Source organism: Alexandromys fortis, unplaced genomic scaffold, assembly GCF_014885135.2.
Source record: "Alexandromys fortis isolate MF-2015 unplaced genomic scaffold, M_Fortis_MF-2015_v1.1 scaffold_60, whole genome shotgun sequence".
Classification (NCBI taxonomy): domain Eukaryota; kingdom Metazoa; phylum Chordata; class Mammalia; order Rodentia; family Cricetidae; genus Alexandromys; species Alexandromys fortis.
In genome coordinates this window covers 10,329,694-10,345,736 of record NW_026067946.1, presented here as the reverse complement: position 1 = coordinate 10,345,736, position 16,043 = coordinate 10,329,694, and the positions used below count along the sequence as shown (strand labels likewise).

Sequence of the window (16,043 nt, the reverse complement as noted above, 5' to 3'; positions counted from 1 at the left end):
GATTCTCTGTCTGAAATTATTTTTTATTTAATCTCTTTCTAATAAATTCAGCATTAATTTCAATATTAAAAGGATTTTATTAATGCTAATAACTTGATAAAACAAATGTAGATGATTTCATTCTACATTGTATGATAATTTGTGTTATCAAATTTGGATAACACAAGTGTAGATGTATATCAGCCCAATTAACAAATTATCACACTAATGTAGAATGAATTCCATCTATTAGGTAGAAGTAAATTTTCTACAACTACTAATATTTGCTAATCATTTTCCAGGTACATTTAAATTAATTTTCAGATTTTTACAAAGCCAGTCTCTTTTGAAAAGTATAACTATACGTGCCAGAAAGTGGCATAGGTTTTCAAGATGCACTCTTATAAACATATCTTCAGATGCTAGAGAGGGACATTTGTGACATTTTCACAGCATCCCTTGAGCAGCTGCAGCTAGCCTTGACTGCTGCCAAGGTTCCCGACTCCTCCCTGCCTCTTCCTCAGGGGCCTGCAGCACCCACTGGATGGCAGAACTCCATCTTCCCTGCCAGTGCACTGACTCCAACTACAGGGAGTAGCTCCTGAGGGGAAGCTGCAGATCTTACAGAGATGCATCAGGAGGGGAGAAGGAAGCGTTGGCACTTTGAGAGATGGCTAACGTGGCATCCTTCTGTAGAGAAATAAACTTTAAAACTACCGAGCCTAAAGAAAGAACGTGTGAGGAAGATGAAAAGACAGTAATAGAGCTGGAAATTTCTAACAGGTAAGAAATTGGGAAGCGTACTTGTAGGAAATGTTTCTACTCGTGTAAATATGGTTTTCAGATATGCATTTTGTGCTAAGATATTCTAATTTTAGAGTACAAGATCATTAAAAATTGGAATTTTCCTGATTTCAATGTTATCTGTATCATTTGTCTTCTTGTTTTGTGATCTGAAAAAGCAAATGTACAGCTTTAGAATGCACTCTTGTAGGGAAAGTATCAAGTTCCCAGAGCTGCTATTTACACAATGAAGACTTTAATTACTTTTGTTTATCTGTTAGTAAACGTTAAATGCCAGTAAACTTATTTTCCTTGGCAAACCTAAGCCTAAGTTCTGTGACACATATGATGTGGTGCTGTTTTAAGAACTGAAGATCATAATAGTCCTAAAACAGAAAGTAAAGCCAATCAAACAGCGTGTGCTGGCTTTATCTGAAGAGCAGCTCTGTGTGATCAAATGTGTGTTTCCTTCTAACACCTGACATGAGCTGAGACACTTGTCAAGTTCTAAAGAAAAAAAGATATAAACTATTTCCAGCAGAAAAAAAATAATGAAGTGTGTGTAATAAATGAATACATTGGTCAAATGCAGGTTTCAAATTATAAAATGTAACACACTTCTACAGAAGGTAAATATAAAATTGAGCTTTTAATGGGCAGATAATTGAACAGAATAAAAGGAGTTGCATAACGTTCTGAATGATCAGGACAACTGCACTTTTTAATAAGACCATGAGAGAGTCCGACTTGTTTCTTGATGCTAATTGTGGGTACTCACTGTCGATCTGCATTCTTAGGGAGGTATAGGTTCTAGTTCCAGTTCTCTTCATGGAAAAAAATTGTGTGACTAATTTTTGAAACAAATTAAATGACTGAATACACAAAAATATATATTGGTAACAGTTTTGAATACACAATTCTAGTTGATCATGAACAAGTCAGTGGGTCCTGGTTTCCATGTTTGTCAGTCAAAATAGAAATGTCGTTTCTATTGAAGCACAAGACTGCATATTGATCAGGTTAAGACAGCCTATTTTTCAGCACATGTATGCTTGGTGAATGAACAAAAGAGTGTGCAGTACTTTGAAAATCATTAATTCTCTAACCACTGAGGATCCTATTTGTATTAACACAACCATAGAATTTGTGCTTTTAGAACTTAAGGGGGTAAAGTGAGTTCAGGAGTGAGTGAGTGAGTGTGTGTGTGTGTGTGTGTGTGTGTGTGTGTGTAACAGAATGCTCTTGACCTGTTTTGAACAACTAATAGTAAAAATGTAGAACTGTAAAAGAAATGTATAGCATGAAGCAACAGAAAATACTGGCAAGAACATGGAACTCTGGCAGCCAGGAGATTTGAGCTATGGTCACGGTAGCATCTGCCAGATGAGAGGATTGCAGAAGAATCACTTTCAAGTAAAGAGTTTAGAGTTTTGTCCAAGCCAAAAATATGGTTCTAAATAATTTAAAATATGCTTTTTTGCTTAACTGTGTTTCATAGTTAAGAAAAGAGGGAGTTAATGACAAGAAAAGAACAGAGTAATCAAAGCAAACACATAAATTCTATGCCCAATTTCTCCTCCCTTCCCTCTCAGAAGAATTGTGTTAATAAAAAAAGAGAGACAAATACACCCTAACAAAAAAGACATCCAGATATGGAAATTTAAATGTTCATGGAGATTTTCACAGAGTAATGCTCTCACTTTCTTCATCTTGAAAATATAAACCCAAATAATACTTTAAAATTAATTTAATGTGAAATTATTGCACCACAAGAAATAAATAAAAGAAGTCAAGGTAGGCACTTCATGAGCAAGATATAATCAAGCCGAAGGTTGGAGAATACCTCTGTTCTGAATTACCCATAGATTTGAGCAAAATGTCACTTGTTCCTCTGAGATCTTGCATCTCTAGCCCCTTTCCAACTAAGCAGTCCAAGATGAACATTCCTAAAATAGAATTGCATCCTAAGAATTTTTTTATGAACTTGAGTTTGGCATTACTTTACTCCCAGATAAGCAGGATTTACACATTTAAACTTTAGAGTTACCAATTATGTACAGGGCCAAGCCCAGGGTGCAATTTGAAGTCCATATTTAGGGATTTCACGACTAATCTTTGAGCTGTGCAGCAGGCGTTGGGCAATATAGCTCCTGCAGTCATCTCTGACTCCCTCCCAGATGAAGCCCATCCAGAGCTTTTTTAACTTTTTGAGTTCAAAGATTCTCTGGGAATTTAAAGTCTTGAAAGCAGTTTTTTTTTCCCTTGAATAATAATCAACATACAAGGGAGTGGGTAGGTTTTACACAACCTTGCACCTGCTATTGTGGGATAATGAGTTCCCCAGTCCACTGTGAAGACATCTGTAAGAAGGGACAAAAATAAAGGCTGCTGTTGTTTACTCCTTTCTCTGTTGTCCACATACGAGGGCCTCTGTAAAGTCTGTGGATTTTCACATTTGTAAAGAGAGAAGCTATTATCAGAGCTGTCTTCACAGGAATCATAAGAAGTGTGTTTTTCCTACAGACAATAATAACTATAGAGAAAAATCACACACACACACACACACACACACACACACACACACACACACGACTTTGATGAGCATGTTTTGCTCCAGCTAATTTCTTGGACCTTTTGAGACTTGGTTTTTCCATAAATTAGAAAGAACTAGAACATTCCCATCCCTTCCCACAAAAGGTGATGCTGTAGATACAAACCATATAGTAGACGTCAGAGCACTCCAGTGTCTGGAGGACAGAGGCCAGATGGGTTCTGCCCAGGTCACTGACACAGGCAGCAATACAATAATGAGCGTGTTTCACAGTTTATGGAATGTCTTCAAGGCATCACTTCATTGACCCTCATGCAAAGATGTGAAATGAAGAGGCCATTTTTTATTTTAATTTGACTGATGACGAAATTCAGCCCTAGGGGAGTGGCAGCTAGCTAGCATCAGATATGTCCTCTTTGAGGAACTACATGCTAGCACACCAGACTGAATGTGTAGTTACTGCCCATCTCCCTTTCATTCCTTTTCCCCTCCAAGTGAATTTTGCTTGGTGGGAAGCCTCTAATTAGCAATCAAAGCCTTCCATTTCTCACCTATAGTTCAAGTCTATCAACAGATGTGAAGAGTTTAAACATGGTTTGAAATTGCCCTTCAGTCAATGTCTGTTAACTTCAGGTCTGCAGAAACCCTGAATCGTCCAAGCCCTAAACCTTTCTTAATGTTTTTAAACATTGCTATTTCTCCTGTCACCACATCATCGACAAGTCCCTTGAGGCTTTCTTTACAAAGTACGCTGTGTTTATCAGTGGCTCCTATTCATCTCTGGTATTTTTACGGTGTTTATTGTACAGACGAAAGTATTCTTGAGGTGCTTTCTTTCCAGTAACAATCTTCTAAGCCTTTGAACTCGGGGAAGAGCAGGCCAAAGTAATTTCACACCGCAAAGAAAAGTTCATTTCCTCCCATCCTTAGTGTTCAGTTTCCCTGATCAATTTTATTTATGTTTCTTTTCCCCAGATTCCTAAAGAATAAACCAGTATGAGGAGGTTTTCCATCCCTCCCCTCTACCCTCCTTCCATGTTTCCTCTTTGGAACAGAAATCTCAGTTCTTAGTTTTAGTTTTAAGCGTGTGATATCTCACGATGTGAATAATTCCACTGGATACGACCACTGAGCCGTTGAGCCATGGTTCCTTATCCACTGGACATTAGATGAAATCTGGAGAAAGAAAGAATGGATGGAATGTGTTCTAAACAAAATTAACTATAAGTAGTCGATGTCTATGCATTGAATTCCTTTTCTAATTCTCAAAATCTAAGCAGGGTACCAATCCTAGCTGAGCTTCACAATGTTATTTAATCTTCACACAACTCAGATAGATAGGCATTATTTAGTCCCATTTTTCAGATTGGAATCCGATGTAAATCATATCCAGTAATTCTCCAAGGTATGTCCAATCTGTGGCCTGCTGGCTACAAGAGACTGATGGAAGCTAAGAGAGTGGCATAACACAAAATTATAAACATGCTTTTAAAATTATAAGACTTTTTTCCAGCTTTTTGGAACTTAATCACTTTGTACTCTGGGGCGCATAACGCCCGTCTGGGCTCTATGCTCCGCCATGCAGTTTAGGAACCGGGCAAGGGGCTGGAGATTTAAACACACAAAGACTCACAGACAGAGACACTGGTCATCCTTGATGCCAAAATGCCTCCTTTTTTGTTCCCTGGGGCAGCTTATATAGGGATAGCCATGCCCCAGCCAAACGCACCAGAAACCATTCCCCTGCAATCAGGAACTCCTGAGGGTCTCGTGCTCTGAGCAGCTGTAGGCACTCAGATCAGGGGGAAACGAGGTGTTTACAAGAAATTCAGGATCCGGGGGTTCACAGCTCCCAACAGTTCTCAAGCATGAACTTTGTAGATGACCACGTTGTGTGCCAGTGTCAAAAGTGTGGACACTTCTGCCTGGAACTTGTCCTGCAGTTCCTTTGTGCTGCTGTAGGGGATACCAAAAGTTATATAATTTATAGGCAATAGAAACTTGTTTCTCATCGTTCTGGTCCCTCGTAGGTTCAGGATCAATGTGTCAGCAAGTTCAGGTATGATGACTACCACTGCCGTCCTCCCAGGATGATGCTTTTGTAGAAGGTATAAGTGTTGAGTCCTTACATGTAGAGGGACAGAAGCAGCAAGCTCGTGATAGATGGATGCATTCAGGTGTACATGCACGCATGCACGAGTGCATGGGTGGATGGATTATTTGGAGCAGATGGAACACACAGTTTTGTACATGTTAAGTAAACACTCGACTACGAAGCTGCATCCTTCGCACTCATCCTGTCTTATATGGCTCTAATCCATGATGAGAAAAAAATTTTTGGACTACTTATCTCCTAACAGTTCCACCTCTTAATACTGTTACCATAAATATTGGCTGGCTATGAGTTTTGGAGTGAACACAGCACACTATGACAGATACAAATCCAAACATAGTCTTCTAGGCTCTGCAGTGCAGTACAATCTCTACCTCGAGGATCTGCACAATCTTTTAGATGAAAAGGGTGTACATTCATGTGATCCTGAAAAAATAAGACAAGGTGAAGGGAATGGAAATGTATATATATATATGTGTGTGTGTGTGTGTGTGTGTGTGTGTGTGTGTGTGTGTATGCACTGCCTTACATAGTTACCCGGATGTTGTCATATTCTTGACTTACTGCAGCAGGAGGAAGGCTGCTTGTTTGTCCCAGCTGCCCAGAACCAAATTAATCACAAAGAAACCATATTCATTAAATCACTGATTGGCCCATTAGCTCTAGCTTCTTATTGGCTAATTCTTCCATTTTTAATTTAACCTATCTCTATTAATCTGTGCATCACTATGAGGTCGTGGCCTACCAGCAAAGTTTCAGCACGTCTATCTCTTGCAGCGGCAGGTCCATGGCATCTCTCTCTGACTCCACCCTTCTTCTCCCATCATTCCATTTCTTTTTCCCTGCCTACCTAAGTTCTGCCCTATCAACAGGCCAGAACTTAGATTCATTAATGGTAATGACAGCACACAGAGGAGCCTCCCACATCATCTTACTTCTTACTGATAAGACTAATAAAATAGCATGAAGAGAACATAGCTAAACAGACACCTGCTTAACTCATATCCATAGCCTCAGTAACACTGTCCTGTTAATAGAATTATCTATACTGTTAATGATAGTATCTATATTGCTAAGATTTTGTGAGCTGGAGATGTAGCTCCCTTGATAATGTGCTTGCCTAACATGACTGAGGTATTAAGTTCTAGTCCCACACTACATGTGTGGGAATGGATGCCTGTAATCTGCACGCAGGAGGTAAAGGCAGGGGATCAGAAGTTCAAAGTCATCTTTTCATGCATAGTGAGTTTTAGGAAAGCCTAGGCTACATGGGACTCTTGAAAACAGGAACTTACATTAACATTCTGGGTTCTGTTTGATTTTAGGATCTCAAGAGCATGCTGATGTCATTTTGTTTCTGCCAAACACAGAAAGAGATCAGGAAGATTAAACCCATTGACACTCTTTTGAGAGTTTCAGATCCTGAGTTCCCTCAAGAACTGATGGCCAAACATCCATTGATGATACAAGCAAGCTTAGAAAATCTCTTATTGCAACCCTGACGTAATGGAAGTGCCCCCAAACCAACCAGCACCTAATAAAACTAGTGCCAAGAGCAACAACTCTGCGTTTTTCTACTTCGAGTCCTGTCAACCCCCTTTCCTAGCCATACTCTTGCTGCTCATAGCATATACTGTGGTCCTAATCGTGGGCTTTTTTGGAAACCTGTCTCTTATCATCATCATCTTTAAGAAGCAGAGAGAAGTTCAAAATGTCACCAACGTACTGATCGCCAATCTGTCCCTCTCTGACATCTTAGTGTGTGTCATGTGCATCCCCTTTACGGTCATCTACACTCTGATGGACCACTGGGTGTTCGGGAGCACCATGTGCAAACTCACTTCTTACGTGCAAAGTGTGTCCATCTCTGTGTCCATATTCTCCCTTGTATTGATCGCTATTGAACGATATCAGCTGATTGTGAACCCCCGTGGCTGGAAGCCCAGGGTATTTCATGCCTATTGGGGCATCGTCTTGATTTGGCTCATTTCCCTTTCATTGTCTATTCCCTTATTCCTGTCCTACCACCTCACCAACGAGCCCTTCCACAATCTCTCTCTCCCTGATGATGTCTACAGCCACCGGGTAGCCTGTGTGGAGATCTGGCCTTCCAAACTGAACCAACTCCTCTTTTCCACATCGCTGTTTATGCTCCAGTATTTTGTCCCTCTGGGTTTCATTCTGATCTGCTACCTGAGGATTGTTATCTGCCTCCAAAGAAGAACTAAGAAGGTGGGCAGGTGGAGGGGAAACAAGACCCGCCTCAATGAGAACAAGAGGGTCAATGTGATGTTGATTTCCATTGTAGTGACTTTCGGGGCCTGCTGGCTGCCCTTGAACATCTTCAATGTCATCTTTGACTGGTACCATGAGATGCTGATGAGCTGCCACCACGACCTGGTATTTGTAGTTTGCCACTTGATTGCTATGGTTTCTACGTGCATAAACCCTCTCTTTTATGGCTTTCTCAACAAGAATTTCCAGAAGGACCTAATGCTGCTCCTTCAACACTGTTGGTGCCTTGCACCCCAAGAAAGATACAAAAATATCGCCTTGACCACTGTGCACACGGATGAATCCAAGGGATCATTAAGACTGGCTCGCACAACAGCAGGGGTGTAGAAATCAGGAACCAAAACCAAAGCCTTTCTGAAATGGATGAAGGAAAAGGAACAGCATGGAATAGGGTGTGATGCAGAGGAAGTCAGAGTTAAACACATAACATCTTTAGGCCCAGTTTTAATTCAAGTTAAGCATGTCTATCCCATCCATCCACAGAACACACAAAGATGTAGCCCCGCCCTTTCTTTCTTTTTTTTTTTAACCTAGCCACCATGGCTGTGGAAGGAGTAAAGATGAGGAAGCAGATGGTAAGGACAGTAGAGATGGCTGGGCCCCAATGTTCCTGCTATTCACTGGACTAGCCAGAAAGGTGTCTGCTGTGCCACGGTCAGGAAAAACCCTTGCTGTGCCTCCTTCCCATCAGAGCAGTTCCACTTCTAGATGGAGCTGGACCTTCCCATCGCACAGCTATTCAATTAATTGGATAAGTGTGAAAATACAGTATGACAATTTACTAGTTAATTATATCTGGATTAAAGTTGAAAATGTGTCTTAATATTAGGACTGAACATTGTGGCCATAATTAATTTCCCTGTCTGAATCAGATCCTTAACTTGTGATAACGCTGCATTTCTCTTTGCCACCAATGCTATTAAGACTAGGAAAACTAATCACTGATTAATTAGCGCTCCAGTTTTGCCAGGTATCATTTTCAACTAATGAATGACCTGTATCGATAGAGATTTCATTACAAAAATGGCCTTTTATCCTAATGTCTTTGTGTATATTAAATATGAGTCATCATAACTTTATAAAGGGAGATTTTAACAGCAGCAATGATATAATTAGCTACAGCATTTCAAAAAATTATCATCTCATTACTTAAACATTATGAAAGGATCCACATTGTATAGGAGCATCATCAAGATTTAAACAAGATAAGTGACCTATTGTTTCAACAGCTGTTAGCTCAGAGACTTTGACTAAATCACAGAAGCTTTGCTCTTTCCTTAGTTAGACCTTCCTGATACTTATTACATTTGAACTGCAGCCCATTTGTACTATAAATAAATGTAAATTGTTTTATTTTAAATAAATATTCTCTTTGGGGGGTTTGCTTTGTTTTTGGTTTTTTGCTTTTGTTTTTGGTTGTTTTGTTGTTGTTATTGTCATTGTTTTCTTGTTTTTTTTTTTTTCGAGACAGAGTTTCTCTGTAGCTTTGGAGCCTGTCCTGGAACTACTCTTCTAGACCAGGATGGTCTTGAACTCACAAAGATCCTCCTGCCTCTGCTTCCCAAGTGCTGGGATTAAAGGCGTGTGCCACCACCACCTGGCTTGAGTAAACATTCTCTTAACACCTGTGATTATTTTTTCCAGTTTTTTGGGAACTACCCCTGCTTTGCCCCTTTCTCCTTCCTTCCATCATTTTCCTATTATCAGAATTTCTTTTCTCTGCCATTTGAGGATAAATGAACCACAAAAACACCCAAGTGAGCTAAACAATGAGTCTCCCTCCTTACCCATTGTTTGTCCCAGTTTGTCTATATTTTCTTATAGAGGAAGTTCTGCAATCAATATTCAATGCAATCACTCCCTTACTTAGTAAAGAAATACCGGCCCTAGTTTTATTGCTAAAACAACACTGCTTAAATTGCTAAAAGTCGGGGAAGCACTAAACAAACACTAATATGGCTCCCTTTCTGACCCACACTCTTACACCGTCTCCTCTACCGAACTCATCCTGGTTCCACACTAAGAGTGGCTTTCTTCTATTCTGCTTCTTTTACTTGTTTTTTAAAACGCTTCTTAAGCTCATAAAACAGAAGTGACTAACTCTGTAACAGGATGATTGTCCTGTGTTTGTTTTTTAATTTTGAAAGGTAAGTGAAGGAAAAGAAACTTGGAGAGACAAGATCTTACCCCGCAACCAAGCTGTCCTCTAAGGGCAACAGACCTGCCTCCGTCCTATCCTGAGCCACCACATCAAACTCTACCGTTTTTTCAAAGCTGAGGGTTTGACTGGGGAAACCTTGGTTCACTCAAGCTCTAGCAATAAAGAAGAGAAGGTAAGTGCTCCTTGTGAGGTGAAGAAGGCCTCTTTCCCTCCATTTATGTGCCCAGATCAAACTCGTAGTTGAGGTTGAGATGTTTCTCCTGAGAGAGGAGAGGCATGGAGTAGTGGCAGGGCCTCTTGAAACTGGGGGTTGACAAGTCCCCGTTTTTCTCCATGTCGTGTAGCTGAGTCTGTTCTTTGGGGCTTGCCTATCAACTTTGGAGACCTTGCCCTACATATTTATTTTTTTTCTATACCAGCTTCTCATCACCCCCACCCATGGATGTCCTAGAAATAGGCAAAGAAAAAGTGCTTTGTAAACTGAAAAAGATTTTTTTCAAAATAATAATAAATCCCCTTTTATGATTACACTTATAAATACATAAATATATGAGTGTGTTTATGCGTGCATGTATGTGCATGCCTGTGTATGTGTGTTCCTTGAATCAGGCATGTATATCTTACTCACTTTGGTGTCTCCAACACCAACTATAGTGGCATCCGCCACAAAGTGTTCAGCAAATAAACATAGACTACAGATATAGAATAACAGGGAATAACAAGCCTTTGCTTGAAAGTGGTGTGTGGGCCTGAATATAAAGGAGGATCTACACCTCCCTAGACTCTGTGTCAGAGGAAGTAGATGCCAAACAGCTACTGAGGCATCAGCACTCATGAAACCTCCGATGACACAAGAACAAAAACACATCTTGATCATAGAAAGATTAAAGAAGAAGGTGCACATTTATGTCTATCTTAGTCACTACCCTATTACTTTTTCATTCTGATATTTCTTTCCTTCTTTTTTTCCATTCCCTATCTAACTTCTCCACACAGCATAGTTTTGTTGAAAATACATTCATCCATGTTGTATCCTGTACCAGAAGCTCAATCATTTTTATTCTTGAATATGCCATACATCTGCAGTCCATTTACCTGTTGGTGGACATCAGTTTGTATATGATTTGGGGTCATTACATACAAAGTTGCTATGAATACACATAGATATATTCATACATAGCTATATTATTTGATTTCTGTTAGGTGAATACTCAGAAGGGGAATGGGTGGGTCTTAGACTGATGATCTCTGTGCATCTAGTGTTTTTGTTTTGTTTTGTTTTGTTTTTGCCTTAGATGAGCCACAGCTTACAGACAAATATCACTTAATTCCCAAAACATTCTATTGTGGACAAAAAATGCCAAAAGCTAATACAAAGTAGGCTTTCATGTCATGGAGGGCTCTAGTTAAAGCAATTTCATATTCATCTTCATAAAACTCTATGACACCACACCTTTTATTTACTATTACTTTTATTATACAGACAGTATAACTGAGGTCCAGAAAGGTTAGCTACCTTGTCAGAGATTTCTAAATAAAAGATAGATTTTGTGATCATCATTATATAGATCAGATCATGAAAACTGAATAGCAGGAAGTAAATGGGGCTGACTCTAAGCCAGCGTCTGTTGGTTTCTCTAGTTCACATTCTCTTATTTGACTCCCATTCCATCTTAGCAAGCATTGCCAGTAGCATATGTTCACAGTTGCTTCCTTTATGTTTGCCCCCTTTTGTATTCTGATAATGGTTATATCTGAACAGGTGCTTCCTAGGGGAATGCCATGGGGAGGGAGAGCCAAATGCAGACCCCTGGGGTTCTGAAGGAGCGCACCCTTTCCTGGGGCAGCTACAGTCATCTTCTCACTGAACTAGCCTAACCATTCTGAAATTGCCTTTCAGACATGTAGTGGTACCTCACCTAGGTTCTAACCACAGCCCTTCAGGTCTTTCCAGTGGTTACTACAGACTTCTGTTTTCCTGTAGCTCACAACATATTCAAAATTCTCTCCCCTGGAAGAATCAGAAGTGATTGAACACACCCTCTTCCAAACCACCTTGAAAACGTAATTCAAATGGGAAGTTCCTCAAGGAAGAAATTTGATTAAAAATCTTAGATTAGTTAGTTCACTAGTTTGTTTACTTAAAAATAAATAGCGACCAGTGAGCACTAGGACATGGAGGTGCAGCGTCAGCCTTCAGTGTGGAATGTGCTGGCATGCTTTAATGAAGGCATAAAATGATTACTTCATTCTGGGCAAATTATTTCCTTTCTTTGTATATATTAATAGGAGAGAAAGGCCTTTGAGTCTAGATCGAGGATGGTTAAGGCATCTACAACTCTTTTCCAATGTCTTCCCTACTCTAACAACCACCAAAGACAAGAGCAAAGATGGAACTCTGCTGCCACCTTGTGACAGAATTGAGAGGCACTGAAAGAATTGCCTTGACTGACAGTCTACAGGAAATCAAACTCTTCCTTCCACGCTTCTGTAAGGCTCCATAATTCATAGCGCACTTTTATTACATTTTTTCATTTCACTCCCCGACCAATTCTGTGTGGTGGCAGGGCCAGTGGTACAGTTCCCATCTTCTGTAGAAGAAATCAAAGCTCAGAGAAACAACTGTGAACCAAAGTTCTCTAAAAAATAACTGTACTTTCCACTGAAACTTCTGAAAGGCTGATTAGTTAATCAAAACCTCTGTGACTGTGGAGAGTTGGGAATGGTTTAAGTCCAGAGTCAAATTAGCTTGGATCATTTCAAGCCCTGTTAATACCAGTTATCGCCCTCCTTTGTGTATAAACTAACATCTTTGTGACTATTAGGTAAAGCCTTTGAAATGTGCAAACAGAAACCTAGCCTCCACAAACCACATAGCTAAGAGTGTCACCAGGGAGCATCCAAGGCCAATAGCAAAGACTTCCTGCTTTTCTTTAATCTGCTATGTGAGTTTTGGTTTCTATTGCTGCAATAAAACACCATGACCAAATTAATTTGGGGAGGAAGGGTTAATTTGAGCTTAAACTTCCACATAATGGTCTATGATCATCAAAAGAGGCCAAATACATTGTTATCTTGATTGTGGTGACTATTTAACAATGTCCATGAATACCAAACCATCAGGTTGTAGACCATAAAAACAATAGATACTTTTTTTAAAAAAAAAAAAGTCCTTTGATTAAGCAAAACACAAATTTTAAACACATGTTAAATGTAAGTTAGGTGCTTGGTGGTTTAGAAGAGTAGTAAGAGTCCTTCTGGTTTGGTGGTTAGGGCTTCGGTCTTGGAAGTGGATAAGGACGATCCCCTGAACATTCTGCACATAAATCCCTTCTCAAGCCAAGCCTTTTCAGACCTGCCTCCATTTCCATCTTGATCTCACCCTATCACACTGAGAACATGAGTTATATATTTTTTGGTTATTTAGGGAATGAGAGTACAGGCCTTGAATATGTAGTCCTTGTTCCTAATCCAAGCTCTTCCATTTTAGAGAATATGGAAAAGTTATGGACGCACATTCCCCCAGCCTCAGATCCTAGATCTATAAAGTAGGCAGCATAAAGCTACTCATTTAGGACCCATGAGGCTTCTAAGTGGTTACAGGTGATTGTTGCCAAACCTAAAGACCTAAGCTCAATCCCCAAGACCCAACTCTCATGAGTTGTTCTGTAGCCACATGAATAAAGCATAGCAAAAAAAAAAAAAAAAACTTTGAGGCACTCATATCAAAAAGTTTGTGCTTATGTGTGAATCAAGTAAAATAGGATACACAGAGTTATGTGCCCATCTAAAGATACCAAAGATGATTAAACAACACCTTATCTTGTTAGCCCTGTGTCTTTGATCATTCTCCAATTGCCTGCCATCTCCTTCACCTTCTCACTGTTCCACTCCTAAATTTCTATCTCACCTCCTGCAAAGCCCCTCACTAAGCATCTTCTCTTCTGATCACATCTCGTATGCTACCCTGTATGGTAGCAACTTGTATTTCTCTGTCAGTCTCTTTCTGGTCTGCGGTACTGTAGGAGGCAAGAGATTTCTCGTTCTACCCTAGTACTAAGCACAAGATGACTCAAGGCACCAATAGAGAAGTGGTTGTTGAAAGAATAATATTGTAATTGGACATTGGGGAAATAAATAAGAATCACAACATATTTCTGAACACCTTTAAACATAAACATTAATCTGATACTATTGTCCATTGATCCATCAACTTCTGTAGAATTGATTACAAAAAATTATCCTTTAAGATGAATTGACTGACAAAACCATAGTGAGTCAAAAGCTCATATAGGAGAAGCTGGGGGCCAATGTGCATATAAATAGAAGGAGCCTGGAGCCCAGAGACAGGTCAGAAATTGCTATAGGACTTCCTCCAGCAACCAGGAGCATGTTGAACATATTTAGTGTGAAGAAATGTATTCACTTTAAGAATGGCCAACAGGGGGCTAGAAAGTTGGCTCGGATGTTAAGAGCAGTGGATGCTCTTGCAGAGCTCCCAGGTTCCATCTTTAATAACCCCACGGCAGCTCACAACTGCCTCTGACTACATACAGTTCCAGGGGATCCCTCTTCTCAATTCCACAGGTCCTGTCCACACATGGTGTAGACATGGATGCAGACTAAACACCCAAAATATAGCATAAAAATAAATAAATCTTTTCCTTAAAGAAGAACGGACAACAACTTAAAGACAAACAGAAGAGGAAAACAGAAAGAAGCAAGTAATGGAAGGCCCTGCAACTCATCAGAGTACCCACCTGGTTGTTATATAGAAATTATTGCCATCACAAACAAAACAGACACCATGTGCCACCTAGTGGGAAAACATCATATCACCTGTGGAGGCAGTCTTGCCAAAGGGAAACAGAAAGTCAAACTTTAATCTAATCCATGCACTAAACCCAGTGACCAATATATGGGACTATCTCAGATTACACCACAAGATGCGATCAACATAATCAATAATGCATCAAATTCTTTGTAATAAACAACCAGTTTCTTCAACAATTAAATTGAAGGCAGCAAGATGACAGAAAGAAGGCTACAGATTAAGAGATTTAAATGATATGCAAATCTATAGCAATACATGCAAATCTATTGAAAATATGGACCTTTCTTGGATCCCTGATTCAAACAAAATGTAAGACAAAAATATGATATTAATGAGATAGCTAGAGATATCAACTCAGATTTTATGATGGTGGTAAGGAGTTATCTGGTTTAGATAAAATATCAGTATTACCATTATTATTACATTCTTCTGTGGTTGTTAAATTTTTCCTAGAGAAACATACTGGCATAGGTTAGAAAAATAATGTTTATTGTTTGCTTCAGAATAGTATATTGGTATATTGGGAGAAAAAATGTGGGAGTATGTGATGGCTTGAAAGAAAATGGCTCCCAAAGAGAGTGGCACTATTAGGAGGTGTGGCCTTGTTGGAGGAAATGCGTCACTTTCTGGGCGGGCTTTAAGGTCTCTTTTGCTCAATCTTCCCTCATTGTGACTTTGGGTTGACTTCTGGTTGCTTGCAAGGTGTAGAACTCCCATCCTAGCAAGAAAGGCACATCAGCTAATAATAATTGGGATGCTTTGTTATTGTTCCCTGACCTTAAGAGTTCCTCATTAAACTATATGCCTTTCTAAAACTTGAGATTGTCTTCCTGTTTGTTTTTTTTTTACCTCAAAGCTATCTGACAAAAACAAGTTAGTCTAACTTGAACTTATTTTCAAAGCTTTGTTTCAGCTATAATGCACTCCAAAACCTGTTAAAGCACGCTCTAACATTAAGGTTAAAATAATTTAAGATAGCCAGGTGGTTGGTGGTGGTGCATACCTTTAATCCTAGTACTCAGCAAGCAGAGGCAGATGGATCTCTGTGAGTTCAAGGCCAGTCTAGTTTACAAGAGCTTGTTCCAGGACGGGCTCCAAAGCTACAGAAAAACCAAAGACTGCCCCTTCTCCCCCTCCCCCCCAAAAGAAAGAAAGAGAGAGAAGGATTAATTAATTAATTAAGTTAGGGGAGCAGGCCCCAAGATAGCAACCTCCACCATGGGACTAGACCTGAGCCAGTGACCTCTACAGAACCAGGCCTGAACCAACAACCTCAGCAAGAGCAGCCGAGCCAGTGACCTCCATGGGAGCAGAGGCTAATGAGCGA

At 39.8% G+C, this 16,043-nt stretch overlaps 1 protein-coding gene across 1 annotated transcript; it reads left to right on the top strand.

Annotated features, from left to right (window-relative positions):
- Window positions 1-628: 628 nt before the first annotated feature.
- On the top strand, window positions 629-9,033 carry LOC126506025 (neuropeptide Y receptor type 6). The gene is made up of 2 exons (XM_050149296.1): window positions 629-762; window positions 6,752-9,033. Exon 2 carries the CDS (start codon window positions 6,933-6,935, stop codon window positions 8,046-8,048), a length of 1,116 nt encoding a protein of 371 aa, XP_050005253.1. The 5' UTR covers window positions 629-762; window positions 6,752-6,932; the 3' UTR covers window positions 8,049-9,033.
- The last annotated feature ends 7,010 nt before the right edge of the window (window positions 9,034-16,043 follow it).